Below are 19592 nucleotides of genomic sequence, written 5' to 3'. Positions count from 1 at the left end.
GATTATATTGACAGGCAATATATAAGGTCTTATTAAATCTGTTATTGCATACATTAGGTTCATTTTTGTTCTTATGAACCATTTAAAACATATCATCTGCAAAAAGAAGGGCCACAGATACACACACACACACACACACACACACACATTCAAACAAACAAACAAAACTAAAACAACACAAAAAAAAAGAATCCAAACTACTAGTGAAGTGGGAACTGTATCAGATGATATTTTTATAAGTTAAATACCAATGATAATGAAGCATAGAAGCCTTAGTAGCTTAGGATACCATACTCAATTTCAGGTGGTAAGTTATGCTTGCAAAACTTAGTACTGGGAGGATGAGGAAGAAGTATTTTCATGATTTCTATGCAGCTTAGATTTTAAATTGAAATCCTGTCTCAAAATGAAACAAAACAAAAAGAAAATATTCATAGGACATGAGAAAAGAAAGAAGAGAATGCAGACACTTCCTTACAGAAATGCCAATAAAACAAAAGAAAGAAGGGAGGAGAAAGGAATTCCAGCTTGCCCTGAAAACAGCAATGGCCAAGGGAACTTCTTGCTAAGAATTTCTTCTAACTCTCCAACCAAAACACATAACTCAAAGGAATGGATAGAAATTCCAGACCCAAGCACTGTCTGTATTCACAACCCACTTTAGATCTGAGGACAGACACAGGTGAAAAAAAATATCTTGAAGATGATGCCCAAGATAAAAGCCATCATGATATCAGAGAAAACAGACCTTAAAGTCTAACAATTTATCAAAGACAAGGCATCAGGTCCAAGAGACAATTTTAGTTTAGCAAGAAGATATTTTTTGAAATCTCAATAATGCTCATTCATAATTAATGAGTAAAAACCATCATTTATAACAATTGTATTTATGAACCAGGTCTTTGATGTATATTAAGCAAAATAGGACAGGCTTTAAAGAGTGACTCAAATATAATAGCAGCTACTTTCAATAATGGATTTATAAATAGACGGTTGAAAAACACACTGAAACATCAGGGAATAACAGAAACATTCAGAATACCTAGCAAAGTGGAATGCGCATTCTTCTCAGTGTCTACAAAAATGCCTTCAGGACATACCATCTTTCAACCAAAAATAAGTCTTAACAAGGAAAGGAAGACTTGACTTATCAAAGTATCCTTTTTGATAATAGTGGACGAAAACCAATGGCATGAGGAAAATTAGAAAAAAATTCCATCTCAAGTTGATAAATCAGCAATTCAGAAAGAGACAGACAAAGAAAATCAAAAGAAAATGGGATTTAGGAAAACATGGATAAAGCAGCAGAAATATGGACTGTTCCTGGCTTAGGCCCTGTTAGCCTAGATTGCTGTAACACATTGCCAATCGGCAACTGGACATTTGGAAAAGTCATTCATATGCTGAAAAATCTGTGCAACCTCAAATCAAAAGAAATAAACAGAAGAGACGGCAATGGATTGCAAAAACAAGCAGACAAACAAAAGTATAACAAATAAACAAACAAAACCAAGTGGAGCCACTGGAATGCCCGGAGGAGTCAGAGACAGACTGACTGACTGACAAGAGTGAGCCTGTGACTCACAAGACGACTGCTAGGCCGATGAGATATGCTGCCTTTAAAACAAATCCAACACACGCGCGAGCGCGTGCGCGCACACACACACACACAAAGCATAAAAGGTAGAAGGTACCAGAGGAAAGAAAGTTATTCAAAGCTGTCCTTTATCTTGTGCATGCGCGTGCATTGCACCTAACTTGCGAACACATGTGCACACACATGAAACAAAAATAAAATGTCTATTCATTTTGGGAAGGAAAGTGAAACATTTCACCAGTGTTCAGTTCTAATGCAGTTTCAGTAATGTAAACCTGAATTTCTCACAGAGGAGAAATTTGTGCTTATACCCTACTGGAAGAATGGGGACAAGACCGGAAAGTGAACACCAGTGTGTGGAAATAGACCTCCATCATCATAATGAAACTGCAAGAGATAATAACGGAAATCCATGAGCTGGAAAAAGCAGTCTAATGAGATTACTTAGGAGCTGGAAATCAGTAGCATGAGACCTGGCCAGGAGAACTGAGAACGACATCTGGAGGCAAGGGGCAAGGGCAACCAAAGGCTGTAAACAACAATTACACTTTGGACTGTTTGTCTTTAATGTTACTTATATTTTAAAACCATACACAGGTATTTACTTGGGTTAAAAACACTGTCTCTTCCCCTAAAAAGCACCATACACCAGTCATAAAATGTCAAGCATAGCTATTAATTCACATACCAGAGGTAAGAAGCTGGGCTTCTCACAGTGGACTTAAAAAATAAAGGCCATGGCATTACAGTAGTAAACGTATATTGGTTGTGGCATGAATTTCAAATGTGACCATCTTAATGCTTGATTAAATATAGCACCTTAGAGACACCAACTTTTGGGGAAAATCTTGTAAATTTTACACCAGTCATAATATAAAAAAATAAGTGTACATTAATTTATTTTCAGTGAGGCTTAGAGACTCACATCTGTAACCCCTGCACTGAGCAAGCAGAGACAGGGAGACCTCAAGTGGAGGCCCTGTCTATAACAAACAAAAATTCCTTCTGAATTATATATATATATGTATATATATATATATAGATAGATAGATATAGATATATATATATATTCTGAATATATATATTCAGAATAAGATATATATATCTTACAACTGTTTTCAAAACACTGCTTACAATTTCAGGTGGGGATACTGAATTTAAAATATTATTTATATTCACTAACTAAAACATGCATGTTTTATTTCTCCAGGAGTCATCAAACCATAGGTCATCACTATGTAAGCTGCTGCACACATGTGGCTTTGGTGACTACAGTGTCTAGACATCTCTAACAAAGGATGAGACTTTAGAACCTGATGACTTCCAGGGGAGAGGGCAGGTACTGGTTAAAGAAGATATTTCAACTGGGTGTGGTGGCACACATATGCGTCTCAACACCAACCAGGAAGGTGGGAATGACAATCTGGACTATAAAGCCCATCACAGGCAACCTGAGCAAGAAAGTGATACTTTTTCTAAAAAACATAAATAAAAAGAACCAAAGACAGAAAAGAGGGGAAAGGTAGAAATGGAAGCAGACAAGGAAAGAAAACAAAAACAAGGGTGCCTGCCAGGAAAGTGGAAAATGTCACACTGAGTGTGAAGAACTCAAGCTGTGTCTATCTAGAAGGACATTTACCACAGTGGTTTATAACTGTTATATGACGACCTTTTGGAATTGTTTTGTACAATAGGAAACTCAGCCAAGGAGGACAGGAAAGATGGCTTAGCTGGTAGTTAAACACATGTACTGCTAATCTAGGGGCCCTGAGTTTGGTTCAGCATGATCTGAGCAAGATCAACAGTAGCAGACAAGCTAAAGTGATGTGGGCAAAGCCCATGGGGCTTACACCTACACAAAGCACTCAGGCAACTAAGAAATGTCGAGACCAGGGCAATAACCTCCCCAAGGGAAGAGCACGCCCTATGCATGTATGCTCTGAAAACATACATATAAGTAAAAGCAAATAGACTGAGTTGTATTTGTGTATTTAGGAATGTGTGTGTGTGTGGGTGTGTGTGTGTGTGTGTGTCAACAACTAATTTTTTAAAAAGAAGCCATGATTTTTGAAAGGGAGCAAGGAAGGGTGTAAGAAGGGTTTGGAGGGAGGAGGGGGAAAGAGAAATGAAGTTATTTTATTACAATCTCAAAAAAATAAGAAATAAGACATCATTTAAGGATACGAACAGTAATGTCAAGGAATGATGAAAGGGAGGGTAAAGAGGCAGCCAGGAAGTGTTCAATGCACAATACATGTTTGTACTTTGTTCAGTTCTTTGTACAATAAATGATACAGGGAAAATAAATGAAAGGGAAAATGACTTACAACTAATATATATGTTTTTTAAAGAGCATTTAAAATGATCTTGAAATAACACAGAAAATGGAATTAGTAGAAAAAGGTTTAGATGAACCATGATATTCTCTCCACCTAAAAATTCCATTTTGTCCTTTATTCCTTGCCATTGCCTAAGTAAAAGAGAGACTTTATAGATTTGATTTAGTTTGGTTTTAGTTATTCTTTTTTTCCATTAATTAAAGTACTATTTTTAAAAAGTCCATATTCACCATGGTAGCTCAGCTCCAGTAGCGACAACATTTAACCATCAGTTCCTAGAGGCAGCCGCAAACCAGCTAAATTCTGTACTGAATATCATGTTCAGCATCAAGTCACAGGGTAACTGTGATGTGTTAGATAAGTAACAGGATGTATACATTAAGTAAAGTCAATCTTAATTAAAATTCAATTAAAAGCCCTCTAAAAGTAAGTGTGTCTGAACAACTATATACATTAAAATTAAATTTACTTTAAAATTACTCATTAAGTTCAAGTACTAGTTGTAATTTCTGCTCTTAACAAGTTTTCATTTGGAACTCCAAACATCTACAAATGAGAGAGTGAAGGAGAGAGGGAAGGAGGGAGACTCCCTGATCCCACAGCAAACTCAAGCAGAAAATGACAAAGGAAAATTATAAAACAATAGGCAATATTATTGTTTGGAGTAGGTAATTATAGAGAAATTCATGTAGTTTGTTTCATGATCATACCAATTTTATATAAACAAAGGAAAGCACAAGATGGGCCACTCCAAGCTGTTATCTCCTTGTGGATAGTTACACATATCAAAAGGCAAAGGCTGTACTGAACTGATCACATCCACAGCTCTCTGGAGTCACTCACATGGCTTCTATGATAGACCTATAGTACCCTAGTGACTTTGACTTAGAAGTACTAGAGGTTTTTTTTTAAATATTTTTATTTTCTATATTCTTTGTTTACATTCCAAATGATTTCCCCTTTCCCAGATCCCCACCTCCCCATATGTCCCACAAACCTTCTTCTCTCCATCCATTCTCCGATCACCTCCCTCCTTTTTCTCTGTCCTTATCTTCCCCTCCAATGCTAGGTCAATACCTTCTAGGATCAGGAGCCTCTCCATACTTCTTCATGGGAGTCATTTGTCATGTAATTGTGCCTTGGGTATTCAGGGCTTCTGGGCTAATTAATATCCACTTATCAGAGATTGCATTCCATGTGTATTCTTTTGTGATTGGGTTACCTCACTTAGGATGATATTTTCCAGATCAAACCATTTGCCTAAAAATTTTGTGAATTCATTGTTTCTAATTGCTGAGTAGTATTCCATTGTGTAAATATACCACATTTTCTGTATCCATTCCTCCATGGAGGGACATCTGGGTTCTTTCCAGCTTCTGGCTATTATAAATAAGGCTGCTATGAACATAATGGAGCATGTGTCTTTATTGCATGCCAGGGAATCCTTTGGGTATATGCCCAGGAGAAGTATAGCAGGGTCCTCCGGAAGTGTCATGTCCAGTTTTCTGAGGAACCGCTAGACTGATTTCCAAAGTGGCTGCACCATCTTACAGCCCCACCAGCAGTGGAGGAGTGTTCATCTTTCTCCACATCCTTGCAAACACCTGCTATCTCCTGAGGTTTTGACCTTAGCCATTCTGACTGGTGTGAGGTGAAATCTCAGGGTTGTTTTGATTTGCATTTCCCTAATGACTAATGATGTTGAGCATTTCTTAAGGTGCCTCTCGGCCATCCAAATTTCTTCAGGTGAAAATTCTTTGTTTAGATCTGTACACCATTTTATAATAGGGTTATTTGATTCCCTGGGGTCTAACTTCTTGAGTTCTTTGTATATATTGGATATTAGCCCTCTATCAGATGTAGGGTTGGTGAATATCCTTTCCCAATTTGATGGTTGCCATTTTGTCCTTTTAACAGTGTCCTTTGCCTTATAGAAACTTTGTAATTTTATGAGGTCCCATTTGTCAATTCTTGATCTTAGAGCATAAGCTATTGATGATCTGTTCAGGAACTTTTCCCCCTGTGCCCATGTCCTCAAGGGTCTTCCCCAGTTTCTTTTCTATTAGTTTCAGTGTGTCTGGTTTTACATGGAGGTCCTTGATCCACTTGGAGTGAAGTTTAGTACATGGAGATAAGAATGGATCAATTCGCATTCTTCTGCATGCTGACCTCCAATTGAACCAGCACCATCTGTTGAAAAGGCTATCTTTTTTCCACTGGATGTTTTCAGATCCTTTGTCGGAGATCAAGTGACCATAGGTGTGTGGATTCATTTCTGGATCTTCAATTCTATTCCATTGGTCCACTTGTCTGTCACTGTGACAATACCATGCAGTTTTTAACATTATTTCTCTGAAGTATTGCTTGAAGTCAGGGATAGTGATTCCCCCAGAATTTCTTTTGTTGTTGAGAATAGTATTAGCTATCCTGGATTTTTTGTTATTCCAGATGAATTTGAGAATTGCTTTTTCTAACTCTGTGAAGAACTGAGTTGGGATTTTGATGGGGATTGCGTAGAATCTGTAGATCACTTTTGGCAAGATGGCCATTTTAACTATATTAATCCTGCCAATCCACGAGCATGGCAGATTTTTCCCTTTTCTGAGGTCTTCTTTGATTTCCTTCTTCAGAGACCTGAAGTTCTTGTCATATAGATCTTTCACTTGTTTGGTTAGAGTCACACCAAGATACTTTATATTGTTTGTGGTTATTGTGAAGGGTGTCATTTCCCTAACTTCTTTCTCAGCCTGCTTATCCTTTGAGTATAGGAAGGCAACTGATTTGCTTGAGTTGATTTTATAACCAGCCATTTTGCTGAAGTTGTTTATCAGCTGTGGTGGAGGTTTTCAGGTCACTCAAGTAGACTATCATGTCATCTGCAAATAGTGATAATTTGATTCTTCCTGTCCAATTTGTATCCCCTTGACCGCCTTATGTTGTCTAATTGCTCTAGCTAGAATTTCAAGTACTATAAAGATACGGAGAGAGAGGACAGCCTTGTCTAGTCCCTGATTTTAGTGGGATTGCTTCAAGTTTCTCTCTGTTTAGTTTGATGTTGGCTACCAGTTTGCTGTATATTGCTTTAACAATGTTTAGGTATCGGCCTTGAATTCCTGTTCCTTCCAAGACTTTTAGCATGAAAGGATGATGAATTTTGCCAAATGCTTTTTCTGCATCTAATGAGATGATCATATGTTTTTTTTCTTTGAGTTTGTTTGTGTAGTGGATAGCATTGATGGATTTCCTTATATTGAACCATCCCTGCATCCCTGGGATGAAGCCTACTTGATCATGGTGGATGATCGTTTTGATGTGTTCTTGGATTTGGTTGGCAAGAATTTTATTAAGTATTTTTGCATGAAGTACTCCTTCTTTGTTGGATCTTTGTGTGGTTTTGGTATCAGCTTAATTGTGGCTTCATAGAACGAGTTACGTAGAGTTCCTTCTGTTTCTATTTTGTGGAATAGTTTGAAGAGTATTGGTGTTAGGTCTTCTATGAAGGTCTGATAGAATTCTGCACTGAAGCCATCTGGTCCCGTGCTTTTTTTTGGTTGGGAGACTTTCTATGACCATTTTTATTTCTTCAAGTGTTATGGGACTGTTTAGTTTATCTATTTGATCCTGATTTAGTTTTGGTGTCGGATATCTGTCTAGGAAACTGTCCATTTCCTCCAGATTCTCCAGTTGCATTGAGTATAGGCTTTTGTAGTAGAATCTATTGATTTTTTGAATTTCCTCAGTTTCTGTTGTTATATCTCCCTTTTCATTTCTAAGTTTGTTAATCTGGATACTGTCTTTGTGCCCTTTGGTTAATCTGGCTAAGGGTTTATCTATCTTGTTGATTTTCTCAAAGAACCAGCTCCTGGTTTTGTTGATTCTTTGTATGGTTCTCTTTGTTTCTACTTGACTGATTTCAGCCCTGAGTTTGATGATTTCCTGCCTTCTACTCCTCCTGGGTGAATTAGCTTCTTTTTGTTCCAGGGCTTTCAGGTGTGTCTTTAAGCTGCTAGTGTATGCTCTCTCCATTTTCTTTTTGGAGGCACTCAGAGCTATGAGTTTTCCTCTTAGCACTGCTTTCATTGTGTCCCATAGATTTGGGTATGTTGTGTCTTCATTTTCATTGTGTTCAAAAAAGTCTTTAATTTCTTTCTTTATTTCTTCCTTGACCAAGGTATCTTTGAGTAGAATATTGTTCAGTTTCCACATGTATGTGGGTTTTCTGTTGTTTTTATTGCTATTGAAGACCACTTTTACTCCATAGTGATTTGATAGGAGGGAGACATGGAATTAGTTTGATCTTCTTATATTTGTTGAGGTCTGTCTTGTGACCAATTATATGGTCGATTTTGGAGAAGGTACCATGAGGTGCTAAGAAAAAGGTATATTCTTTTACGTTAGGATAGAATGTTCTATATATATCTGTTAAATCTAATCTGTCCAAAGCTTCAATTAGTTTCATTGTGTCCCTGTTCAGTTTCTGTTTTCCTGATCGGTCCATTGAGGAAAGTGCAGTGTTGAAGTCACCCACAATTATTGTGTTAGGTGCAATGTGTGCTTTGAGCTTTAATAAAGTTTCTTTTATGAATGAGGCTGCTGTTGCATTTGGAGCATAGATGTTTAGGATTGAGAGTTCTTCTTGTTGTATTTTTCCTTTGACCAACAAGAAGTGTCCCTCAGAGTCTCTTTTGATGACTTTGGGTTGAAAGTCAATTTTATCTGATATTAGAATGGCTACTCCAGCTTGTTTCCTGAGACCATTTGCTTGTAAAATTGTCTTCCATCCTTTTACTCTAAGTTAGTGTTTGTCTTTGACCCTGAGGTGTGTTTCTTGTATGCAGCAAAATGTAGGGTCCTGTTTACGTATCCAGTCGGTTAGTCTATGTCTTTTTATTGGGGCATTGAGTCCATTGATGTTAAGAGATATTAAGGAATAGTGATTATTGCTTTCTGTCATTTTTGATGCTATTTTTTAAATTTGATTGGTTAACTTCTTTGGGGTTTGATGAAAGAAGGTTACTATCTTGCATTTTCCAGGGTGAAGATTCCCTCATTTTATTGCTGTTTTCCTCCTATTATCCTTTGTAGGGCTGGGTTTGTGGATAGATATTGGGTAAACTTGGTTTTGTCATGGAATATCTTAGTTTCTCCATCTATGGTGATTGAGAGTTTTGCTGGGTATAGTAGTTTTGGCTGGCATTTGTGTTCTCTTAAGAGTCTGCATGAGATCTGTCCAAGATCCTCTAGCTTTCATAGTCTCAGGTAAGAAGTCTTCTGTGATTCTGATAAGTCTTCCTTTATATGTTACTTGGCCTTTTTCTCTTACTGCCTTTAATATTCTTTCTTTGTTTAGTACATTGGGGTTTTGATTATTATGTGATGGGAAGTAGTTCTGTTTTGGTCCAGTCTGTTTGGAGTTCTGTAGGCTTCTTGTATATTCAAGGGCATCTCTCTCTCTTTAAGTTAGGGAAGTTTTCTTCCATAATTTTATTGAAGATATTTGCTGGCCCTTTAAGTTGTAAATCTTCACTCTTATCTATACCTATAATCCTTAGGTTTGGTCTTCTCATTGTGTCCTGGATTTCCTGGATGTTTTGGGTTACAAGCTTTTTGCATTTTGCATTTTCTTTAACTGTTGAGTCCATGGTTTCTATGGTATCTTCAGCATCTGAGATTCTTTCTTCTACCTTTTGTATTCTGTTGTTGATATTTGCATTTATGTCCCCTGATTTCTTCCCAATGTTTTCTATCTCCAAAGTTGTCTCCGTTTGAGTTTTCTTAGTTGTTTCTACTTCTGATTTTAGATCCTGTATGGTTTTGCTTAGCTCCTTCACTTGCATGTTTGTACTTTCCTGTAATTCTTTAAGAGATTTTTGTGTTTCCTCTTTCATGACCTCAGCCTGTTGACCAAAGTTCTCCTGTATTTCTTTAAGAGATTTTTGTGTTTCCTCCTTATTAGCTTTTGTATTCTCCTGAATTTCTTTCAATGATTTTTGTGTTTTCCTTGTAAGGGTTTCTAACTTTTGATCCATTTTCTCCTGAATTTCTTTAAGTATGTCCTTCATGCGTTCCTCTACCAGCATCTTGACCAGTGATTTTAAATCCAAATCTTGTTTTTCTGGTGTGATGGGGTATCCAGGGCATGCTATTAAAGGAGAATTGGGTTCTGATATTGCCATAGTGCCTTGATTTCTGTTAGTGACGTTCCTGCATTTGCCTTTTGCCATCTAGTTCTCACTGGTGTTAGTTGGTCTTGTCAATGCTGGACTCACCAGTGCAAGCTGCCTCTTCCCAGGTGGCCTCTGGTACACAGCTGAACTCCTGCACTGCCTGTAGACAGGGTGCTGTGGCCCAGGCTGTTCAGATCCCGAAGCAGACACCTGAAGGCTCCTGCCGGGTCCTGCTGGACTCATGAGAGCACACTGACTCCTCCCAGCCGGCCTCCCGGGTGCCCCTCTGGCCTCCTGCAGGACCTAGAGATGTATTGTTGCATCCCAGGCTGTTCTGGATCCCGAAGCGGAGATCTGAAGGCTCCTGCCATAGGCCTCAGGACTGGAACCTAAGCTCTGTGCAGCCAGAGCAAGCTGTGCACTCCCAGTCTGCCTTTGGGTGCATGCCAGGCCTCTTGCACTTCCTGGAGATCTAGTGCTGTGGCCCAGGCTGTTCAGATCCCGAAGCAGACACCTGAAGGCTCCCGCAGGGGCCTGCTGAACTCACTAGAGCACACTGACTCCTCCCAGCCGGCCTCCTGGGTGCCCCTCTGGCCTCCTGCAGGACCTGGAGATGTGTTGTTGCAGCCCAGGCTGTTCTGGATCCCGAAGGGGAGATCTGAAGGCTCCTGCCAGAGGCCTCAGGACTGGAACCTAAGCTCAGTGCCTAGTACTAGAGTTTTTAATTTGCCTGTTCATACAGATTTACTGTGTGTCACACCTAGGAATAATGCATTATTGAGAAATTACATGGCAATGTTTACACTCCATATCAGACTTGACCAGATTGTGTTCTGGTTCTGGCTTTCTTAGAAACTGAGCAGATCTTCTGGTGGGCTCTTCAGAGTGCTAAACTTCTCATTTTTTTTAAACATTGATTTGTTTCTATGGGTGTCTAATATTTAATATTTTTACATTTAATTCATTTATTTTTGTTGTGTGTTTGTGTATGTCTGTGTGTGCCACAGTATATATTTAGATAAAGGATATCTTGTGAACATTGGATCTCATCTTCTACCACAGGGGTATTAGGAGTCAAACTCAGAGCATCGGAGTGGCATTAAATGCCTGCATAGGCTAAGTCATCACTCAAGCCCTGCTTTTGGTATTTGAAACAGGACCTTACTATAATCCTAACTGAATTTGTATTCACTAGGACTGGTACTGAACTTGTGGCAATCCTCCTGCGTGCTGAGGGATGAGGCATACATTACCAATTACTGGCTTAAATGATAATTTTAAAATTCCTATTATACATTACCTTTGTAGGAGTTAACCCACTTTTGGCATTATAGAGTTGCAAGGCACCTTATGTGTTAGCCAACTCCCTTACTGTTTTGATGAAGAACCTAAAGACAAGTGACAGGATTGCCCACAGTCACACAAGCAGCCTTGTACCACAGAGATGTTAGCAAGGTACAAGTCTCCAAATCTCCACGTTATAGATTCTGAATCATTTTTCAATTTTTAAAAGGGATTTAAAACATGAATAATTATGTGTATGTGTCTGTGTATGGGTTTATAAAGATGAGTACAGTTCTAGAAGGGGCCAGAAGAGGGCAGATCTTCCCAGGGCTGGAGTTAATGGTTGTGAGTCTTACCAGGTAAGTACTTGGAACCAAACTCGGGTCTTCTGTAAAGGTAACACATTCTCTGAACTGCTGAGTATCCCTCCAGCTTCTTTTATTCTTATGTTTAAGATACAACTAAGTTGAGTCTGCTCAAGCCTCAAAATACTAACTTATTTCAATGGGAGAAAAATGCTTAAAATGAGTGCAATATTCTTACCTGTAGGAGCCATACATCACTTTCTGGCAGTCAACTAACAAAAATTTCTGTTCCATTTTCCCATGGAATTTTGCTCCTGTTTTTGAAAGATAATCTTGGCCTTTAACTGTCCGAACACGAATGTTCTGCAATTATATGGAAGCATAAACTAAAATTATATCTAGGAGTGACACATTTTAAAAAGTAAATAATAATGTAAACATTTGAAACAAACTTCTAAAACACACAAAAAAATTCATGAAAGAAACCTGCAAATATTTCCCTAAAATTAAATATTCAAGAAAAAGAACTATTTCAAAAACATACTTTAGCACAGCTTCAATGGACATATGTTTTCTGCTTGCACAGAATGGTTTCATAAATGATATAAGATTTCACTGTGAGAAACACGTTCAGATTATAATAGCTTGGTGATCCTTCCACAAGTCAGATGTAAACTGAAAACACTGTTAATGGTGCTTGGACAAAGCCACACATGCCAAATTGTGGAGTCACTTGCCAGGGGCTTTAAAGTTGTGCCCGTGAAATGGAATCACTAACTATTCCTGCTGGCAGAGCTAATGCAGAAGGCACCCTCTTTCCAGAAGCACATTCCAGAAAAAACAGGATTTCCAATCTTTCAATCACTACTCTCTCTCCTTTATCTTCTCTTCTAGTTTTAAATATTTTTGACTAATTTATCTTAACATAACTCAAATTTGACAAGAATGAAAATGGTAAGCAAAAGTATGTGAGAGAAAAAAAAGAAGTGAATTCTTACCCTGAGACGTTGAATTTGACAACCCTGTTTTTCAGTCATTGTTAGAAAATGACTAAAATTGGACTCATCAAGTAGAATGTACACGGATATTCCTCGTGTTGATGCTTCTACTATTTCTTTGAAAATATCCACATCAGTAAATACATCCATCACTATAGCAACCACCTGTTAAGACAAAAAAGTATGGGACAGTTTTAGAAAATCAATAAAGATCAAGAAACTACTTAGCTTTGGGAGAAATCAAAGAAAATAGAAAGCAATTAAACCTATTACAGAGAAATGCATAAATACCTGTATCATTTTAAAATACATGATAATAAATGCAAATAAAAATAAAAAGGTGTGCATTTCTATAACTTAAGCAACCTTCATATCAGTTAGGTCTCCAGTGCGGGTTATAACAAAAGATAGCAAGAGAGTTTTAAATTTTTTCTTAGAAGTCATCTAGTGAAAGGTGGGATTGTAGAAATTTCAAGAATGAAGGAAATGATATTCTGGATTACACGGGATGATTGATTGAAGAAAGACACTGTGGGATGAATTAATGCTTTCTCAACGAAGGTGCTGAAAGACTGGAACAGAAGCCTATCTAGTAAAAAATGGAGGACAGACATGAAGGAGATAAGAGGTGGAGAGAACAGAGCAATATGTCTACGCACCTAAAATTAGTATAACAGACAGAATTTAGGAAAGTAACCCAAAGTAACAAAATCAACAAGAAACAAAACATGGTCAAAGGTCAACATGACTGAGAAAGAAATGCCCCAATGAACAGTCACGAAATCGAAGGCATATGGGCTGATTGTTGTGGGGAGGCAGATGCCCAGAAGTCCTGAGAGTAAAATCAAGTTTGAAGAAGAGGAACATCACTTGATTGACTTAGCAATCACAGTGCCAAACATACTGACAACTTACAATGTGACAGGCAGGAAGACAACTGTCCCCACCCTTGTAAATCTTGCATTAACTCCCAGAAAGACATTGTTTGAGGGACACAGAGCAGCAGGTATAAGACATCAGGGTTTCCTGACAGATGAGTTGTGTGACAGGCTCAGTAAAGGGACATTAGGGATAGCATTAGCATTAAACAAAGTGAAGCTGTGCATGTGGACATTTTGAGGAAGAGTCATGGAAGAATGAAATCATTTTTATTTACCCCTATACAACATTTAGGCAGAACATTGAACCATCCTTAAATCACATGAGATGGTGACATTCCTCCTATGGCCTGTAAAACATATTGTAATCAGGCTATGGGGAGAGTAGACTCTCACTGATGCATCTTCCATTGCTTTCCTATATATGGATTGCTATGAGGGGCCAGAAGAGGGCAAAAGTAAGAGAAGACCATTTGACCTGTTTTGAGAACATTCCTCATGATCTCAAGTATGTGATGGCTTCAAATCACATCTACATGTGCTAATTTACTTACTGTATTTTAATGAGTAGTTTGATGAATATAAATAAAAAAGTTTTTAAAATTCATGTTTTATAAAACAAATTCTAAAGTATGTTCCTGACATAATCTGGCAGCACTTTTTTAGCTAGGAAGAAAGTTTAAAATGTCCAAAATGATATTTTTAACCAGTATACATGAAGCCATTTTAATTTACCAAAGACTCTCATGTAACAAGTTATTTTAGACTTTGAAAGTGATCAAAAGCCCATACCATAGGGTTTTGTTTGCAAAAGTAATTAAAGTCACTCAACCAGTGAAAAATTCAATCACAGCAAAGATAGAACGAATGCCAGTCTTTCTTGTATGACAGCTAACAGACTAAGTCAAGACCTAGTACACTAGATTATACATCTTCAACAAGCTTGTCTGGGGCTGACCAAGTCTGGCAGCTTCCTGGGCATCTGCTTTCTCTACCCTCACCCAGTGTTTGGAAGTTATGTGAGATCTGCAAAGCTTCAACTCTGCTGTGAAGGCAGAATAAAGTGAGTGTTCTGATGGGATTAGTCTCGGCACGGAACACTGATCAGAAATGACGTAAGTCAACTTGACCTGCAAGTGCTGTGTGCCCACTTATTCATTGAGCTGCAGAAAATGACCACGATGACTACTATATTTAACCAAAAACAAATAAGTATAGAATGTTATATTTAGATTTGATATGAAATATAATACAAGATCTGATAAGAGGATATCTGGTCAATTTAGCCTACTAGGAAAGTGTCCGATAGTAATATGCATATGGAAAATACCTATTCTACAGATTCATGTGATGGGGGATTATAAAGCCCACTTTATGAATGATATCACAATATTCATCTTTATAAGGAAGACATGTGCATTGTGTCTTAGTTCCTGTTCTATTGCTATGAAGAGACACTATGACCAAGGAAGCTCTTAGAAAAAAAGCATTTAATTTGGGGTATGCTTAAATTTTTTGAAGGTTAGTTCAAAAAATTTAGACTCCATGGTGGGAGTGAGACAGGCATTGCACTGGAACAGTAGCTGAGTGTTTTACATCTCGATCCACAGGCAGCAGATACACAAAATGCCAAACCAGACCTTGCATGGGCTTTTCAAGCCTCAAAACCATACACAGTAACACACCTCCTCAAACAAGGCCACACCTCCCAATCCTTCCCAATTAGTTTCCTTAACTGGGGAAGAAAGAAGCATTCATACATATATAGTTTCAACTAGTAAAATAAAATTTGAAAAAACGGAAACTTGGAAATACATTGGAAAGAAAACTGTTCACTATGATTGAATTTCTTCAGAAAAATGCTTCTGCCTCCGGTATCTTCTGTTGAGTCTTATCTTGTTTCCCCTGGGTAACCTGCTAGCAGCATGCTTGCATAAGACCTAGTTACTTAGTGACACACAGCTGCACCTGGTTTTATGTTCTGCATTCACAGAGTTACCACCACTATCAAAATGCTTCATTTAAAGGGATTCTGATTTCCCAGCTAATCACCTAAAGAGAAACAGGGAGAAAGATAAAAAGATTAATGTGTTTTTTTAAAAAGGTATTTAGAATAAAATCGAACAGAAATGAAAATTTGTAAGAGCCGAGTAATAGAAATCAAGAGAAATGATCACTTAAGGGATATATATTTCTCAGGCTGTAAAAAGCTGTTAAAAACAATGAGCTATGGGTTTCAAAAAGCAAGATGAAGCTGCTATGGTGAACAAATGTCTCTGGCCCTTATTCCTGCACAGCCTAAGTAAGAACTAATAGAATGTAACTATATATCAACTACTTAGATTTGCCATAAATTAAATGATCTTGGAGAAGTCACTGAAATGACTCTATAATAAGCCGAAGAAAATCTTACATGCATTACATTCTAAAATTCCACATTGTGGCAACTCTTTTCTACTCTTGATAACGATGGCCAAAGTAATGCAAACAGGACTTCTGTCATGAAATATGATAGAATGTGAGCTTCATTCTCACAGATTGAGCATAAAAGTTAAGTTATTCTAAAGATTTTCGGGAGCTTACTACTCAAATTTAATTTCTGTATCACAAACCGAGCTTCATATCTGCAGTCCAAATGATCTACAGTATGCCAAGAAACATATTTTCTTTAATTGCTTAACAAGAAACACTGTACATAGTTTACAAAAGTCTGAACTGTCACTAATTAGCAAAAGTGAGAAAAATCTAGATATAGAATATATAATAAAAGACAACAGAATTGAAGGGAAACCAACAGCATAGCAATAGCTGTGGCTTACAAACTGACACTGCTGTGCAGCAACTTAGGGGAGAAAGGAAGGATTTCCGACATTCTTTGCATTATATCGGATTCAAGGTGCTTAGTCTAAGCGTGAGGTTTTTGGTTGTACCCTTATTTTACTTAAGCAATATAACCTTAGTGGGGCCTTGGAATCACGAGGACAGGGAGAAGAGCTGAAATGAAACTTCAAAGGACCCGGAGTCCTTCCTTTAAAAAATAAAAAATAAAAAAAATTCAATCATTTCATATGTTCTAATTTCTCCATACTTCTCCAAAGGGATGTTTTCTGGAACTTGGACTGGAAACTGTGTTTAGCATGTGCTATCAAACCAACTGTGTCAGGGGACTTAGAGAAAGCAGGGAATGAAGGGGGAAAACTGACCTGGAGACCCTCCAACTGTTTTATACTAGGACAATCCAGCTGTGTGATGACACTGTCTGCCTTACAAAACCTCACCGGAAACTCTGCTGAGAGGCAAAGCTTATGGAGAGGCGGGAGCTCCAAAGCAGAGTCTACCCTACCAAAAATCAATCAATTAAAATGCCTCCGACTGTGTGCAAGGCAGTTCCAGGCGCGTCAAAGGGATGTGCTATAAATAGAGCTCTCTTACCACCCTCAAAATCCAAGTACAGTTGGATAGAAACCTTAAACAGAAGACCACAAAATGTAATAGTTCTAGAAAAGAGCATACAGAATTAAGTCAGAAACAGAATGAGCAAGAGATTGTGGACAACACCTCAAACTACAAATCAATTTTAAATAGTAAGTTTTTAAGATACTGAATATGGCTTGGTCGTCCTTTTTCAATGCGTAGAAATGAAGCTCTCTAAATATAGACAGAGGACATTGTCCTCTAAGACAAAAAAACAAAAATTGAAACAAAAGATCACAAAATGTTTGTACAACAAAAACAATCAAATGGAAAAATAATATAAAATATGGGAGAATATACTTTTCAATTACATAGTTGAAGAGGGGTTGACATCCAGAACAGGTAGGGGACTCCAATATTGAATAGCATAAAGGCCAGTAGCTTGATCTTGCCAAGGACCAGCCTTGACTTGGAGAGGGGTTCTGAGGAAGGAGTGTCAAATGTGTTGAAGCTGGGTTGAACTGGTGGCCTAGGTCTGCTTTCCAAACTGCTTTCTATCTGTTCTGCTTTCTTTCTCTCTCATTTGCTTTCTCTGGAGACCTCTGGACAGCTCTCTAAGTTTTGCTAGAGACAGTTCTCCAACTACTTCTGTCTTGCTATACTAAAAAATTCTCTGGATAGCCCATCTCCAGGAGATCATGAGTCCAGTCTTTGATTTACATATCAATCCAGTCATTTACTCCAGGTTTCCTTTTGATGGTCCTAAGAATCAGCATTCAGTGACCCAAGCCCCTTAATTCTTTTTTTTTTATTCGATATATTTTTTATTTACATTTCAAATGATTTCCCCTTTTCTGGCTCTCCACTCCCCGAAAGTCCCATAAGCCCTCTTCCCTCCCCCTGTTCCCCCATCCACCCCTTCCCACTTCCCTGTTCTGGTATTGCCCTATACTGCTGCACTGAGCTTTCCAGAACCAGGGGCTACTCCTCAGGTCTTCTTGGACATCATTTGATATGTGGAATTCCACAGTTAATCTTGCAGGATCTTGATCTTTTGAGACTGGGTTACCTTACTTAGTATGATGTTCTCCAGCTAGATCCATTTGTCTAAGAATTTCATGAATTCATTGTTTCTAATGGCTGAATAATACTCCATTGTGTATATATACCACATTTTTTGTATTCATTTCTCCGTTGAGGGACACCTGGGTTCTTTCCCACTTCTGGCTATTATTAATAGGGCTGCTATGAACATAGTGAAGCATGTATCCTTATTACATGCTGGGGAATCCTCTTGGTATATGCCCAGAAGTGGTACAGCAGGGTCCTCCGGAAGTGATGTGCCCAGTTTTCTGAGGAACAGCCAGACTGATTTCCAGAGTGGTTAGAAAGGCGGTGTTTTCTTTTAACATTGCTAAAGAATTCAGAGATCTGCCCACTTCTGTTAAGCACAGACATTAAACTAGCTGGGTGGGACCTCATTACCATTTCTACCATACTTGTGGCTAACTTTGTTTTGTCCCAGGCAGACACTGAACTCAAGAATTTGTCTGCATTTGTAAGCATAAATGAAAAATATATTAGCTGGTGGATTCTCCTGGGATCAATGCCCCCTAAATCTCTTTATCTTCCTTAGTATCTTTCTGAGAAGCTGACTTATAGTATAGCTGTGTTTGTTTCTTTTAGATTTATGAAGCCCCTCATAAATCAGATTGCATCTTTATATTTTGCATAGTTGAAAAAATATTTTTGAAGCCATGTTTTTAGAGTTCTTTTCCACAGCCTTAAGGGCTGTCTTGAAGGTCCTAGAGTTTTCCATTTTATTAAGACGTAGCCACACCCTAAACTCCTGGACTTGGGTTGTTTCTAATTATCATGGGGTCATGAAAATTAACTGGGAGGACATTCCTTTAAGGAAGAATATAAAATATGTACATTAATTATATACACAAGCCTTAGGCCCATGGCAGTCTTCAACACTCATGGAGGCCCACATTTTCTGGCCCTGTCCCGGGGGCAGAAACCATGTCATTCTGTTCCCTCCAAGGCCATGTTAGACCTGGAATTATCTAAAAGTAAGCAGCAGAATAGAATATCATTTACATGAAATTAATACAAATATTTACTAAGTACAAAATAGTTAATTGGTATAAATAAAATAGCAAAAGCTAATAGGTATAAAAACTACTCAACATGGGCTGTAGTGATAGCTCATCAATTAAAAGCACTGCCCTTCTCCTCTAGAGGTCCTGAATTCAATTCCCAGCAACTACATGGTGGTTCACAACTGTCTATAATGGGATCTGATGCCCTCTTCTGTCTGATGCTCTCTTTTGTTATGCAGGCATACATACAAATAGGGTATTCATATATATCTATATAAATATATCTTTTAAAAAACTATTTAACATTACTATTGATCAAAGAAATGTATATTAAAACTGCAATGAGATATTACTTCACACCAGTTAAAATTGCTACTACTAAAATATTAATCATAACAAGTTCTAGTAAGAATATGAAGCAAAGGAAACCCTTGCCCACTGTATACTCTTAGTGAGAAGGTAAGTCAGTATAGTTAAAAACAGTGTAGCTTTTATTAAGTTAAAA

The 19592-nt window shown here is 37.9% G+C and overlaps 1 protein-coding gene across 1 annotated transcript in view; it reads right to left on the bottom strand.

Annotated features, from left to right (window-relative positions):
• Fam83b (family with sequence similarity 83 member B) overlaps positions 1–19592 on the bottom strand; it is a 71356-nt gene that overhangs the window by 12062 nt on the left and 39702 nt on the right. Inside the window, exons 2-3 of the mRNA XM_052187784.1 lie at positions 12691–12855; positions 11931–12055 (exon numbers count right to left, since the gene is read on the bottom strand). Of these exons, the coding sequence (XP_052043744.1) occupies positions 11931–12055; positions 12691–12855 (290 nt within the window). The remainder of the gene's footprint in view (positions 1–11930; positions 12056–12690; positions 12856–19592) is intronic.

Source organism: Apodemus sylvaticus, chromosome 7, assembly GCF_947179515.1.
Source record: "Apodemus sylvaticus chromosome 7, mApoSyl1.1, whole genome shotgun sequence".
NCBI lineage: Eukaryota > Metazoa > Chordata > Mammalia > Rodentia > Muridae > Apodemus > Apodemus sylvaticus.
This window is presented reverse-complemented; position numbering and strand designations above follow the sequence as displayed.